This window comes from Equus caballus, chromosome 25 (assembly GCF_041296265.1).
Source record: "Equus caballus isolate H_3958 breed thoroughbred chromosome 25, TB-T2T, whole genome shotgun sequence".
Lineage (NCBI taxonomy): Eukaryota > Metazoa > Chordata > Mammalia > Perissodactyla > Equidae > Equus > Equus caballus.
In genome coordinates, this window is record NC_091708.1 from 40259519 (window position 1) to 40272629 (window position 13111).

Below are 13111 nucleotides of genomic sequence, written 5' to 3' on the forward strand. Positions count from 1 at the left end.
CGGAGTCTGCCTTTCCTCCCTCCATGGGACTCTGACCCCTCCAGGTGACCTCAGGACTGAGCAGCTGGACTGTGACCCCCCTCTCGGACCCTCCTGTGTCTCCAGAGTGGAGGTCTTCCCCTCCTGTCTGGTGCTACCTCTCTCTCCCCAAACTCCCATGCCCGGACCCAGCCTTGGGGCCTCCCAGTGCCTGGAGCAGCACTGTTCCATCTGGAGCTGGTTAGTTTTTGGAAACAACAGCAATGTGCAAACGCCTCCCACCGCTTCCCAGAGCCTGAGCAGAATGAGTAAACAAACGCCAGGCCCAGCACCACCCGCCACATTCCCTCCCTGACCCCGTTCCCTCCCTCACAACCTCCTAACAAAAGCTCCCCACTCCACTTAAACCACAGGGGTGGTCTCTCTGACTCCAAGCGCAGTTTGAAAACCTGGGGAAGTTCAAAAAACAAATGAAAAATACCCTCACATTCCACCCAGAACAGCCCCACTAACGTTCGGTGCATGGTGAGTACGCACTCACTGAGTGCCCAGCTCTGTGCCAAGCTTCTTGTCAGCAGTAAGAATTCATCTTCCTCCTTACAAAACGAACTTCTGTTATCCCGAAATTGCAGATGGGGAAAGTAAGGCCCGGGCGTGGACTCGACCCCAGTCTGCCTCACTGAGCCTCCACCGCGAGTCTTCACTGGGGGTTCCCAGGGCAGTTGCTAGCCCAGCACGACAGGCCCTCCCTGTACTGGTGGCACATGGCAGGTGTCTCTGTGTTTTTTGGAGGACCCCCTCAGAAGGGACCAGGACAGCTGGCCACGCCCTGCCTCCCGTGAGCTGAGTCTCAGCTGTATTTCCCGTGGTTCTGTCTTCAGCCTGCCCTCCTCGCCCAGCTTAACCCCTCTGACCCTCTCCTTCCAGCCTCGAGAGCCCAGTGGGGCTCAGCCCTCCCCCGGCCCTGGGCCCTCGGGAAGCCGGCATGAAGCAGCTACTCCCAGTGCAGTGCACTGGCCCAGAAGACACGACTTGACTGGGGCCAAAGCTCCTGAAGCCTGAGCTGTGTCCCCCTGCTCATTCTCAAGACGCTCTGTGTCTTTGCCATTCAGAAAGTGTCATTTCAGGGAAGGCTGGTGGCCAGTTTTCGGAAGCTGAAGCCAGAATTGCCCTGTCAGCTGCCAAGCAAGGCCGGCTAGAAGGGTGGGTGTGCATGTGCTTTTCCCAATGTGGACAGCAGACATGTTGGGGCTGGGGGTGGGGAAGTGGGAAACAAGAACCACGCTTCTCTCCCTCATCCTGAAGGCCCAGGCCCCCACTCTCCAGCCCCTTCTTTCTAAGATCCTCCTGTCTTCTGCCCTCCTCTGAGCTGCAGACTCATCTGTACATCGCTTCCATAATCCTCCCAGCACCTAGAGTTGCAGGGGATCAGAAGTGGGAGGGGCCCTGACAATTCTCGGAGGACCTCTTCCACCTTTGGAATGCACAACCCTTCAGCGGGGTCTGATGTGCATGTCCCCCAGACCCACTCTGCATCCCACCCCACCCAGGGGTTGATGTGGGTGGCCCAGGGACACTCTAATCCTCCCCTGAGGCCCAGAGAGGGACAGATTGGTTGGAGGTCACAGTTAGTGGTGGCACCTGGGCTCAGGTGTCCTGTCTGCTGGATTCTCCTAGAACACAACTCCTGGGCACCTGGTAAGCAGCCAGTGAGCTGGGAGCTGTGTCTGGAAACCAACTGGGAGGGAGCAGTTAAAAACCAAGAGGGGGATCAGAAAGGGCTAATCCTGGCTTAGCTGGGGGATGAACGTAGGTGTGGGGCTGGGGCTGAGGCAAGGGCCCATCCAGGGGCAGGAGTGACAGGGTGCAGGTGAGGGCTGGGGCTCAGCCTGGAGGGTCCCAGGCTGGTCTGTGTGTGTTCGGGGGAGGGAAGCTGGGGGCCCCAGTTGGGTTTTCTCTGGGTAGAGATGGGTTAAGTCCTCCAGGGCCTCCTAGGCTCCACCCTTTCTCCCCGCCCAAACTTCCTCTCAAGCCTTAGGCACAGCACACAGATCCACCCTGCACCCTGTCTTGACATCATGACCGGCCTGAGCCCCTCACAGCTCCAGAAGGTAGGTGCCTGCAGAGAGTGGGGACCCAGAGGGTCAGATAGGAGTCGGGAGTCCCTTGGGATCTCCAGTAGTCCTCGGGAACTCAGCCCCACACCAGGCCATTTTTCCATAAGAAGAAAGTGAAACTTAGAGTGTTTAGTCCCAATCATGACCCCTAACTTCTGTGCATGGAGCCAGGGGCGTCCAGGCTGCAAGACCTAGCTGGCAATGTGTGTGTGTGACCAAAACTGGAATAAAGCACCAGGATCAGGCAATACTGGTCTAGGCGGACATATGAAGGGCTCCGGGCCCCTGGGAGCCTGGCACAGGGCAGCCGGTCCGCATGCATTCCAACACAAAAGGCTACCCCGTGGGAATTAGAGCGAGCAGACTCTGAAAACAACATGACCCTTGTTGGGTGTTCCTGAGAGCAAGGGAAAAATGCAGAAAAATACAGAAAAGCTCAAAGAAGAAAATGGAAAACCACCCATAAATTCCTACTGTGAGACAAAATTTTGGTAAATAGCCCTAGAATCTTTAAAAGGTCCATCTTACTGCTCACGCTTATGGAGCGCTCGCCGTGTGTTTCATAAAGGAGGCACTAGTGTCCTCCCTGTTGGATGGTCTGAGGGTCAGAGAGGGGAAAGCACTTGCCCAAGTTCTCAGAGTGTCTAGGACATTAATTTGCATTTGGCTGGTTTTTTCATCTCAGAGTAGACCGGGGACGTGTTCCCATGTCGGTAAATATTTTTCTACCACGTGATTTTCATCAGCTGGGTTGTGTTCCGGGTAGACGAACCACACTTTGTTGAACGAATCCCCTGCTGCTGAGCATTCAGGTTGTTTCCAACTTATTGCTTGTTTAACAAGCCTCCGTCAGTACCCCCCATACATACACCTTTGCTCCCCTCTTTGCTGATCCTCCACCTTCTCATGTCGGGGAGTCCTAGCAGTGTGTTTACTCGATCACGTGTACACCGTTTGTGTGGATGACCCAGTTGCCAAGGAGGCAATCACTGTTCAGCTTGCTGCTGATAGGAGGATCAAGGTTCTAACATGCAGAGCTGCCCAAGGCAGAGGGGCCTGTGGTGGGTGGTCATGAATGCTCCAGCATCCTGTGTGTGGAAGGCAGAACTGGGCATCCATGGGACAGGGAGGGAGGGAGGGAATGGGGGTCAGTAACTGGAAATCAGACACTTCACAGTGGTTTCTAGAGGGGACTTCCAAGGCTCTTGTTAAGGTTAAGACTTTACACTTGTCTGCAAGGAAACACAAAGATATTCTTTCTCTCCTCCTTGTCTCTATAGCCTCAGAATGAGAGGAGTGGAGGCAAGTCAGAATAAGGCATGTGTTTTCACTGCCCACTGGCCGCCCACTGCACTCAGGATCAAGCCCAGCTTCTTGCCTGGCCCGGCTCGGGTGCCACTTTCCTGCCTCCCTTCCACCCTCACTCTGCTCCATCGGGTCCCAGCTCCTCGTGTCCCTCCCGCACTCCCTTGGCCTGGAATGCTCTTCCCTGTCTCTTCCACTCCCAGTATCCTGCTGGTCCCCATAACATGTCACTTCCTCAAGGCTGCTGCCCTCAGCCCCTGTGCCCTCCCCATCTGGTTGACAGTAGACTCTTCTGCCTTAGCTCTCAGCCCTGTCCCTCCGTGCACTAAGCAGCCTGTGATAGTGTGCTCCCCTGTGTGCTGGTGTCTTTGATGTCAGGCTCCTTGCCGAGATGGTCAGTTCCGGGAGCACAGCCATCATAGCTGGCTGGCTGGCTGGCTCGTTACTGAATCTCCAGCTCCTAAAACCGTGTCTGGTGCACAGTAGGTGCTCAATCAATTTTAGCTGAATAACTGAGTGAGGTTGTATTCCCATGTGACCCAGGCCCCTTGGAGGGGAAGGGTGAGGACATCTCTCCTTCCCCTCCCTCCTGCCTTCCTTCAAGCAGCCGATACTGATGGCTCCTCACTGGGTGCCAGACAGCATGACCAGGCTGGGGCCAGAGCAATGAACAGGACCCTTGGTCCTGCCTTCACAGAGCTTCGGGTTGGGGGAGAGGTCCAATCTGTCCTCAGAAAGAGCGGCTGAGGGAAGGGGGGAGCCTGAGTGTCCTCGCTGCCCGCAGTTCCAGGAGGATGGATTCCTGGTGCTGGAAGGATTCTTGTCTGCAGAGGAGTGTGTGGCCCTGCAACAGAGGATTGGCCAGATAGTGGCCGAGATGGATGTCCCTCCCCACTGCCGTGCGGAATTTCCTCCTCGCATCCTCAACAAGGCAGAAGAGCAGCAGAAAACCCAGGTGGGCACCTGGGGCAGGTGAGGAGGGGATGTGGTCTTTGTTGGGCGTCCCCGTCTCCAGCCAGAGCAGCAGCCCTTGGGCTTGTTCTGGTAACAGTCAGGCCAGAGCCTTCCCCGTGCCGGGCTCCAGGCCAGGCCCCTTATATGCACGTTTCCTTCACTCCTCACTATGAATGTATGAGGTCGGCATTATTGCCCCCCTTTGACAGGTGAGGAAAATGAAGCTCCATTCTTTGGCCCCAAACCTGCACGGTTAGTAATTGATAGTGCGAGGATTTGAACCCAGATCTGGCTGATACCAAGTGCGTGCTGTTCCCTGCTTGCTGCGCTTCCTCAGTATTTCTCCTCCCCCAAAAGGGCCTTTATCAGCCAGCAACCCAGCCCACGCCAAGTGATTCTGTGGGCCCACCTGTGTAAGCCTTAGGACCCAATGAGACTAGAAACTGTGTTTCCCCCTAGTGACTTAATATGACTCAGTACAGTCTAAGATGGGTATATTGAGACTCACCGGTTCTCCCACACAGTTCTCTTAACTTCCATAGTCTGGATTTAGGAGCCTGTCTGTGGCCGGCCCCTAAGTCAAAGCTGCAGGCCCGGCTCACTGATGGGGCTTACTCATGCTGAGGAGCTCCTGCCATCTGGTGGGCACAAAGGAAACAACAACAGCTGGAAGCCCTGCCACCCAGAGAACAGGCTCTTGGGAAGGAAAAAGGGTGACAGAACGATAATTTCCTCCCAAAGGTCGGTTTCATTGGGCGACATGGCAGCCTTCTAAGTGAAGAAAGGAGATACGGGGGTCCTATGTCCAGAGACAGGTCACTCAAAGGCTCCGAGGAGTGAGGGGGCCGAATCTTGTGCCCTCCAAGCTGCCTTCTGAGAATGCTCCAGAGACCAGGGAGGGGGTGGGGGATGGAGGGGAGAAGAGTGTATATGCCTTGGTTTATACTGCTTGCGAAGAGCTCGGCACCGTGCCTGGCACTCAATAAGCCCTCAATATTCACTACTGATATCGTGAAAGACTTTGAAACGGGTATTAAAAGAAAACCAGACCAGTGGATGTCCTGTCTAGATCTCCCTGCCGGCCGACCTCCACCGTTCCTTGTCTTTGAGTTATTGGACAACTCTGTGAGTTGTACAGAACCGATAATCATGCACAAGATACTTGTCCACAGAAAGGGACATAAACTGGGTCCAGCGGAATGCAGTTGTTGCCCCGTAGACAGATCAGTTTTGCATCGATGTGTAAATTGGTTTCAGCATTGGTTAATGCCTATATGTATGTGGTTCTTGGAATTCTCCTTCGAACATCTTACTGGTTCCCCCTGTGAATTAACGAGTTCAGTAAAATCCTTGACACATTTAGCACCACTGCTGTACTATCATTGTTATCTCCTTATGCTTCCCTGACTGGTTTGCCTCATCCTGATCCTAGTGCAGAGGAGCTAAGAATGTTGAAAAACACTTCTAGTTTCCAGTGGGAAGGGCTTTGAAAGGGCCAGGCAGGCACCCGTGAGAGCAGATGTGTGCACGTGAGGGAGTGGTGGGGCTCTGCCACCTGGGGAGCCCGGGTAGGGGGTCGGTGCCACTCAGCTCCACTCATGAGGCCATGCAGGAAGGTAGGGTGATATATATGATGGTGGTCAAGGGTGGCGAAAGCCACAGGGAAAACACGGGGCATCTTCCTGGAGCCTCTCTTTCATACGATGCTAAGAAATTTAAAACCTGATATTAAAATTAACAAGGAGAGGTTATTAATAAAACGGAAAAAGAGCCATAGCAGCTTACATTTATCGAACATTGAACCATGTCCTAGCTGAGTATTTCCTATGTAGCAGCAGCAGTAGTAATCATAATAAAAGCAAACATTCACATGGCACATAGCACATTCAAAGGACAGTTCTAGTGCTTTCTATATACTGACTCATCATCCCTACAACACCTTCTGAGAGAGGTACCACTAATAGCATCTTTGTTTTATGAGGAAACTAAGCCCAGAGAGGTTCAGGAAGGTGGTGTGGTCACACAGCCAGTGAGTGGCAGAGCTGACATTTGAAGCCAAGTCTTCTAGCTCCAGGGTCTGTGCTTTCAGCTGGTATAAGATCCAGCCTCAACTTGAAGCCTCCAACCATGCGGGGGAGGTCAGTTCTATTATTATTCCCTTTTACAGATGAGGAAACTGAGGCTTTGGGAGGTAAAACAAGTGGCCCAAGGCTACCTGGGGAATCTGTTTGACCGTAGTGCCTGTCTTCTGAATCACATCATATGGAGTCTAAGAGTGCCGTGACTTACGGAGGGGTTTGCAAGAATTCCACGCTTGTAGGTTCCAGCTGTGCTTCCAGGCAGTAGGGTTCCCATTCACTGTCTGTGCCTCAGTGGACAAGTTAGAGAAGCGCCAGCGGGGTCTGTAGCCCTGCGGGGTGGGAAGCATCTGAGTCCTCTTCCCTCTCTGCCAGGCCCAGCTGTGACCCCGTGTCGCTGTCTCAGTCCCTCTGATACCCCCTCTCCACAGGACAACACAGAGTATTTCTTGAGCAGCGGCGACAAGATTCGATTCTTCTTTGAGAAAGGTGTTTTTGACGAGAAAGGTTCGGAGCTGGAGCCCTAGAGGTGTGGGAGGGGCTGGACCCGGGTATGGGCCCCAGGGCTGGGGGGCACTGAGACAGCTGCCCGGGGCAGAGTGGACTGCAGCTCTTCTGTCTGTACCTGCTCCTTTGCTATAGGAAATTGCCTAGTCCCTCTGGAGAAATCCATCAACAAAATTGACCACGGTAAGCAGGTGCCTGGAGGAAAGGAATTGGGGAAACTGAGGCTTGCAGTGTTTAGGGCCTTTACCCAAAGCCCACAATAGGTTAGTGGCCCAGCAAATGGCATTTCTGGCTGCGGCTCCCCCTCAGGCCCTGCTTTTCTGCATCTTATGATGCTAATCACATGGCATGCCCCAGAGCACTGGGAAGAGGTTCCACTTGAGCCTGCACGCAGGTGGGCACGTGCAGACCCCTCAGCTCTCTACTGCCTGGCCTGGGGATGATCCAGGCCCCAGGGAATGGCGTCGCCTGTGTCCCACTGCTTCCTGGAGCCTCCTTAAGGAACACCGAACATGTGGACGTGGTCCCTGTCCTGAGACCCCAAACCAAGCTAGGAAACTGTCTCCCTTTTTTTTTCTTTCCGGGATGATACATTATAATTTATTTTCTAGACCACTTATTTTTAAACTTGAAGATATCTCATGGTAGCTTTGTAAAAAATTGTGGTAAAATACATATAACATAAAATGTATCATTGTAACCTTTTTGAAGTAGGCAATTCAGTGGCATTAAGTACATTCAATGCTACTTTTTGTAATAATAGCAAATAGTGAGAAGAGGGGCTATTCTGCGCAGGGCCGGCTGTGGTTGCACCCGCATTAGCCCATTGGGTCCTACGGCGGCCTAGGGGCAGGGCCACTCTTCCAGTCCCATTGCACAGAGAGGAGGCTGAGGCTTAAAGGAGAGAAACGATGGCTCAAAGTCGCATACTGTAAGTGCCAGTACCAAGATCGCTAGCAAGTTATGGGCCCTGTGAAGTCAGAGCTGTGAGGTTCCCAGATGGCTGGAAGGTCAAGATGAAGGTCATGGGTGGGTGGGTCCTGGGGTGGGATGAAGCATCTGTGGGGCCCATTCCTCAGTTATAAACAGGCACAAAGCTTAATGCACACAAAATAGGTGAAAATGTCAAAGTGAGGCCTGAGTCTAGGTGCTCAGGGTTAGGCCCGGAAGGGACTCATGCGGGTGGGACACTGGCCCCTCCACTGTCTCTGTCCCGCAGCTCTGCACGCCCACGACCCTGTCTTCAAGGGTGCCACCCACTCCTCCAAGGTGCAGGTGAGCAGGGGTGGGGCGAGGGCAGGTGCGTGGGCCAGATGTGAGTGTGGGCAGGCCGGCAGTGACCTCTGCCTCCTTCCAGGCCGTGGCCAGAAGTCTGGGCTTCCATATGCCTGTCGTGGTGCAGAGCATGTACATCTTTAAGGTGAGCTTCGCGGCCTCCCCAGGCCTCAGCTGACCCTCTGTAAAATGGGCAGAGTGCTCTTCCAAAGCTCCTCCTTACAATGGGCCAAAAGCTGCTTCCCTGAGGAATTTTTGTTAAGTTGGGGGAGAAGACACAAAGTCAGTCTTCTCTGGTTAAAGTGCCAGGCACTTAGTTGGTGCTCAGTTCAAATTCGGTGGTGGGAAGGAAGGGGATTCCCAGGACTCCTTCCTCCCTTCATTGGCTATTGAAATGCTCTGCTCTGGGCTTTCAAGGCCCAGCTCAGTGCCATCTCGTCCAAGAAGCCTTCCAGGTCCCTTAGGAAGAGAGGGACCCATCTCTGACCCCGGCTTGACTTCACGCCTGGGCCCCAGCCTCTCCTGCTGCCCATCACTCATGCCTCGTGTCCTTGTTAGGCATGCATGTGCTCACACTGGGAGCGCCCCATCAGGCAGCGTGCTCATTCTCTCTGAAGCCCTCCTGGGCCTGGCACACAGTAGGTGCTCGATTCTGGTACTCATGTGCAATGCTTGGAGGTCAACACCTGTGGTAGGGAAGAGCATCTCCCAGACTCAGAGCGGGCCCCTGCTCCCCCCAGCTCTCCTCTGGCCTCAGCTGGCCCTTCGTCTCTCTTGCAGCAACCTCGTATTGGAGGCAAAGGTGAGCTGAGAACAGGCTGTGGGGCCCAGCAAAGGCCACGGAGGGAAGTCTGGGCCATTAGTGGTTATCAGGTCTTTGTGAGGAGGGAAAGTAGCTCCTGAGATGTCTGTAGGCAAGAGCCTGGGCCATTCCTTCCTGGAACCATGGATTGGGAGTGCGACCTGGAGGCCTGGGAGCAGTGGTTCCAGAACCTGGCAGCAAGTCCCAGCTGGTTAAAAGTACACATTCCTGTGTGCCATTCCCTGAGATCTTCCAGCAGGACTGCAAGGGCCTGGGAATCTGGATTTTCACAAGTTCCCTGGAGGACTGGTGTAACATAGACTTGCTGATGTAATTCCAAACCCCGGCCTGCACAGATGCCCTTGACAGCCTCCCCCGGGTGGAGGGATGACCAGCCCCTCCCCAAGGCCAGCACCCCACTTCCTTCAGCCAATCCACCTCAGAAAGCTCTGGAGTGCCACCACTAGGACACCTTCCTCTGGACACTGTCGGATTGTCACAGTCCCTCTTAAAGTTTGGTGCTCGGAAAACACCCAGCTCCTCGGGGAGGAAGGAGGAGAGATGAACACCCTCTACTTTGTTATTAGGGGCTCAGGTCCTCTGTTGGGTGGTCTGCCATCCGGGCTGGGCCCCAGCAGCACGTGGCAGGTTAAAATGTGGAGGTTTGGTCAGTTGCCCCCTGTTACCCCAGCAGCTGGATTCTCTGGTGGCTGGAGATGCTCGTCCCTGGCTCAGGACAGTGGCTTTCGTTACCTGGCTGGAATTAAACAATAGCAGCTACTTTGTAGCAAGCCATTTCAATGTTGGGCCCTGTACCGAGCACGTCTCACACTGTCTCACGGACTCCTCCAGCAGCCCTATGAGGCAGGTTATTGTTGGGGCCACTTTGCCCTTTAGGACCTGGAGGCCTTGAGAGGGGAACTCTCTTGCCCCGAGTCTGTGGGCCAGGAAAGTGGGGAGACTGGAACTGATCCCGGGATGGGAAGGCTGGACCTGGAGTGCTCTGAGAGGACTGGGGAGAGGGAAGTGAGCTGGGGTGAGGGGAGGCCGGGCTCCTCATGCCAAGGCGGGCCTGCTGCAGTCCCTGCCCACCAGGATGCCACCTTCCTGTACACGGAGCCCCTGGGCCGGTTGCTGGGTTTGTGGATCGCACTGGAGGACACCACGGTGGAGAACGGCTGCCTCTGGTTCATCCCTGGCTCCCACACCAGTGAGAACACCTGTTTCTCCCTGCCCACTAGTACCCCACCCTCATGGGAGAGGGACCAGGGAAAAAAGAGAGGCTAAAGGCTCCATCTTTGCCTGCAGGTGGAGTGTCCAGAAGGATGGTCCGGACCCCTGCTGGTTCCATGACTGGGATCTCCATCCGGGGATCAGACCCAGCCTGGGACAACAGCCTCTATGTGCCCACAGAAGTGGGGAGAGGTAGGCAGGATGCAGAGGACAGTGAGGCAGGGCCCTGAGGCCATGCTCGTGGGCGTGTGCTTTTAGCACCCAGCTCACCTGAGGGCTATGAAGTCACAGAAAGAGGGAAGGTCAGACTGGGAAGTCAGGAAGCAGTGGGAGCAACAGTTCTCCCAGATCAGGCTAGAATCCAGACTCGGCTATGTTGGGGCTGTCTCTTTGAGCAAATGACTGAAACTCTGCAAGCCTCAGTTTCCCCAAATGTAAAGCGGGGAAGTCAGTGGGATGATGTATATAAGATGCATACATGGAAGCTGTATGGTGCACAGCAAGTGCTCAACAGATGCTGGCTATTAGGACAACCCCTTCCTTTTAGAAAAGGGAGAATTGAGGTCCAGCTCAGCGTCCACTGGCGAGGTCCCAGCTGCCTGGCACAGAACAGACAGCTTCTGCCTGGGTCTACTAATACCACGCAGGGGATGCCCTTGCTCAGGCTTGCCCAGGGCATGGGACACAGCAGAAGGGACTGATCCCAAGGAACCCAGGTTCAACAGCACAGCCTCCAACCCTGAGGCAGGCTGCAGGCCCCTGAGCCGTCAGGGACCAGAATGGGTGTGAATAGGCCACAAAACCTCTTGAGGGAGGGGGGCCCCATGTCCCTTCCTGCCCTGAGTGTTCTGACCTGCTGTGTCCCTGCCAGGATCCCTCATCCTAATTCATGGAGAAGTGGTGCACAAGAGCGAGCAGAACCTGTCTGACCGCTCGCGCCATGTCTACACTTTCCATCTCATGGAAGCCTCTGGCACCGTCTGGAGCCCAGAGAACTGGTAGGTGGCAGGGTGTGTTGCAGCCCAGGCTCCTGAAGACGTCCTGGAGGCTGAGAGCAGTGGTGCTGGCATTTCAAGGTCACCTCTTCTATCCTCTGCAGGCTCCAGCCAACAGCTGAGCTGCCCTTTCCCCCACTGTACACCTAAGTGCCGTCTCAGGGTGGGGACACTGCCCCTCCTGGTGAAGCCGTGGGCTGCAAATACCAGCGGGTCACCTGAACCCCCAGCTGCAACCAGGAAGCCGTATCTCTCCTCCTGGGCTTTCCTTATGCCAGTATCTGCACCCCTCGGCCCTGCAGATGTGGCTGGAGGTGACAGCCGGGCAGCAGGAGCCCGGGCTGGGTGGCCTTCTCAAGATCTCTGTCTCTCTGCCTCCCCGCTGCCCAACACCACCTCCCTCTAGAGCCAGCCTCTCAGCCGTGAAAGGGTTCTGGCCACTTCCCTGCCGGCTTCTTACTCTTCTCTCCTCTCAGATGGAATTCTGATGATTACAGTGCAAGATACTGAATAAAAATAACCCCTGATTACTGATGTGCTAGATATTGAATAAAAATGACCCCTAAATGCAGCTTCTCCATCCTTCTTTCCCAAGCAGCCTCGCTCTCAAGATCAGAGCCCAGCTGAAAATCATCCCAGACACCCCAGCCCAGCCTGGTGAGGGCTGCATGATTTTAATACCAATACGTGACATTTTGTGGGCACTCACCGTGCCGACCGCTCTACATGCTTCATCTTACTGAGCCCTCACACCTTCCAGGTCTGTGCTCTAACCACCCCCATTTATAGATGAAGAAGCTGAGGCATGCGAAGCTTAAGAGACCTGCCCGTCACAAAGCTGTGCAGTTGTTCAGCGATGGCAGCCTGATCCAGAGCCTGTGCTTCTGCCCTCTCCGTTCCTGGGCCTCCTTGCATGCGGAGGGGAAAGAAGCCCAGGACTGGGAATCCAGAGTCCCACATTCTGGTCCTGGCTCTGTGACCAACTCGCTTTCTGGCCTCAGGCCAGGCCCTTCCTCTCTCTGGGCCTGTTTTCCCACTTGCACAATCAGGGGGCCAGATGAGGGGCTCCATGGGTCCCTCCATCTTCGACATGCTTCCTTCTGCAGGAACAATGACCAAATCCAAAACCTGCTTAGCCGGGGCCTGGCCTGGAGGGTGCAAACTGGGGGCCACCGGCTGATTCCAGCCCGCAGACATGTTTTGTGTGGGCCTCAGCATTTTCATAAACACTTTTGAAATTTGGGAGATTTCACATAGCGATCCAGGTCTCTAAGCTTCCTTGAACGGGAGGTCAGCCACACTGGGCGTGTCGCCTAGCGTGGTGACGACTGGCTGGAGCTGCCTTTTAGAGGCACACGAGCTGCTTCCCGCTTCCACTGTCCTCCTTCGTGGCGTTACCTGCAAGGCCTGAGCAGCCATGTAAGTTTGTAACCTTGATTTCCGGCCCCCACTGTCTACAGGACAAACCAAGGCCCAGAGGACAGAGCCCTTTCCCGAGGCCGCCCGGGGAGTCGCAGAGGCAAAGCCGGTGCTCCTCCCACATTCAGCCACCTCCTAAGCAAGCAGTAGGAGGGAACCTGAGAGAGGGAGGATTTGCTAAGGCTCCTCGAGCCCCAGGGCACATCCTCTGAAGGAAACGACTTGGAGTGATTCCCAGGCAGGACCATAGTCTCCCGAGAGCTCTGCTCCGGGCCTCTGGCCTTGTTGGGCCAAAGTTCTCACGTCTTCCTGGTAGGCCCCTCCCTGTTAGGCTGCGTGAGATGGGGGGATAACCTTGTCCAGCCTCATGAAAGCTGCTGTGCTCTTCTCCCACTGATGGGCAATGTTCATCCATTTGGGGAACCTCTACCGAGATCGTGCTAAGTG

The 13111-nt window shown here is 55.0% G+C and overlaps 1 protein-coding gene across 14 annotated transcripts; it reads left to right on the forward strand.

The window, feature by feature from the left end:
• Positions 1-456: 456 nt before the first annotated feature.
• Positions 457-11812, forward strand: PHYHD1 (phytanoyl-CoA dioxygenase domain containing 1). 14 transcript variants are annotated; one of them, XM_070251612.1, is made up of 14 exons: positions 457-504; positions 612-817; positions 907-2090; positions 3377-3398; positions 4186-4356; positions 6865-6940; positions 7076-7123; positions 8160-8215; positions 8298-8360; positions 8996-9017; positions 10099-10227; positions 10326-10442; positions 11122-11248; positions 11350-11812. In XM_070251612.1, the coding sequence occupies exons 4-14, from the start codon at positions 3384-3386 to the stop codon at positions 11393-11395; spliced, it is 870 nt and encodes a 289-aa protein (XP_070107713.1). In that variant the 5' UTR covers positions 457-504; positions 612-817; positions 907-2090; positions 3377-3383; the 3' UTR covers positions 11396-11812. The 14 variants fall into 14 exon arrangements, with proteins under 14 accessions (XP_070107713.1, XP_070107709.1, XP_070107714.1 ...); XM_070251606.1 differs by lacking the exons at positions 457-504; positions 612-817 and having other exon boundaries at positions 1972-2090; positions 4186-4373; XM_070251605.1 differs by lacking the exons at positions 457-504; positions 612-817 and having other exon boundaries at positions 1972-2090; positions 6809-6940.
• The last annotated feature ends 1299 nt before the right edge of the window (positions 11813-13111 follow it).

What these genes read in the sequence shown, in the direction of transcription:
- PHYHD1 (XM_070251605.1), top strand. Translation starts at nt 2,058, where the DNA reads ATGACCGGCCTGAGCCCCTCACAGCTCCAGAAG. An exon ending in TCAGAATGAGAGGAGTGGAG is followed by an intron (nt 3,399 to 4,185) that starts GCAAGTCAGAAT and finishes CGCTGCCCGCAG; the next exon opens with TTCCAGGAGGATGGATTCCT. An exon ending in GTCTGGAGCCCAGAGAACTG is followed by an intron (nt 11,249 to 11,349) that starts GTAGGTGGCAGG and finishes TATCCTCTGCAG; the next exon opens with GCTCCAGCCAACAGCTGAGC.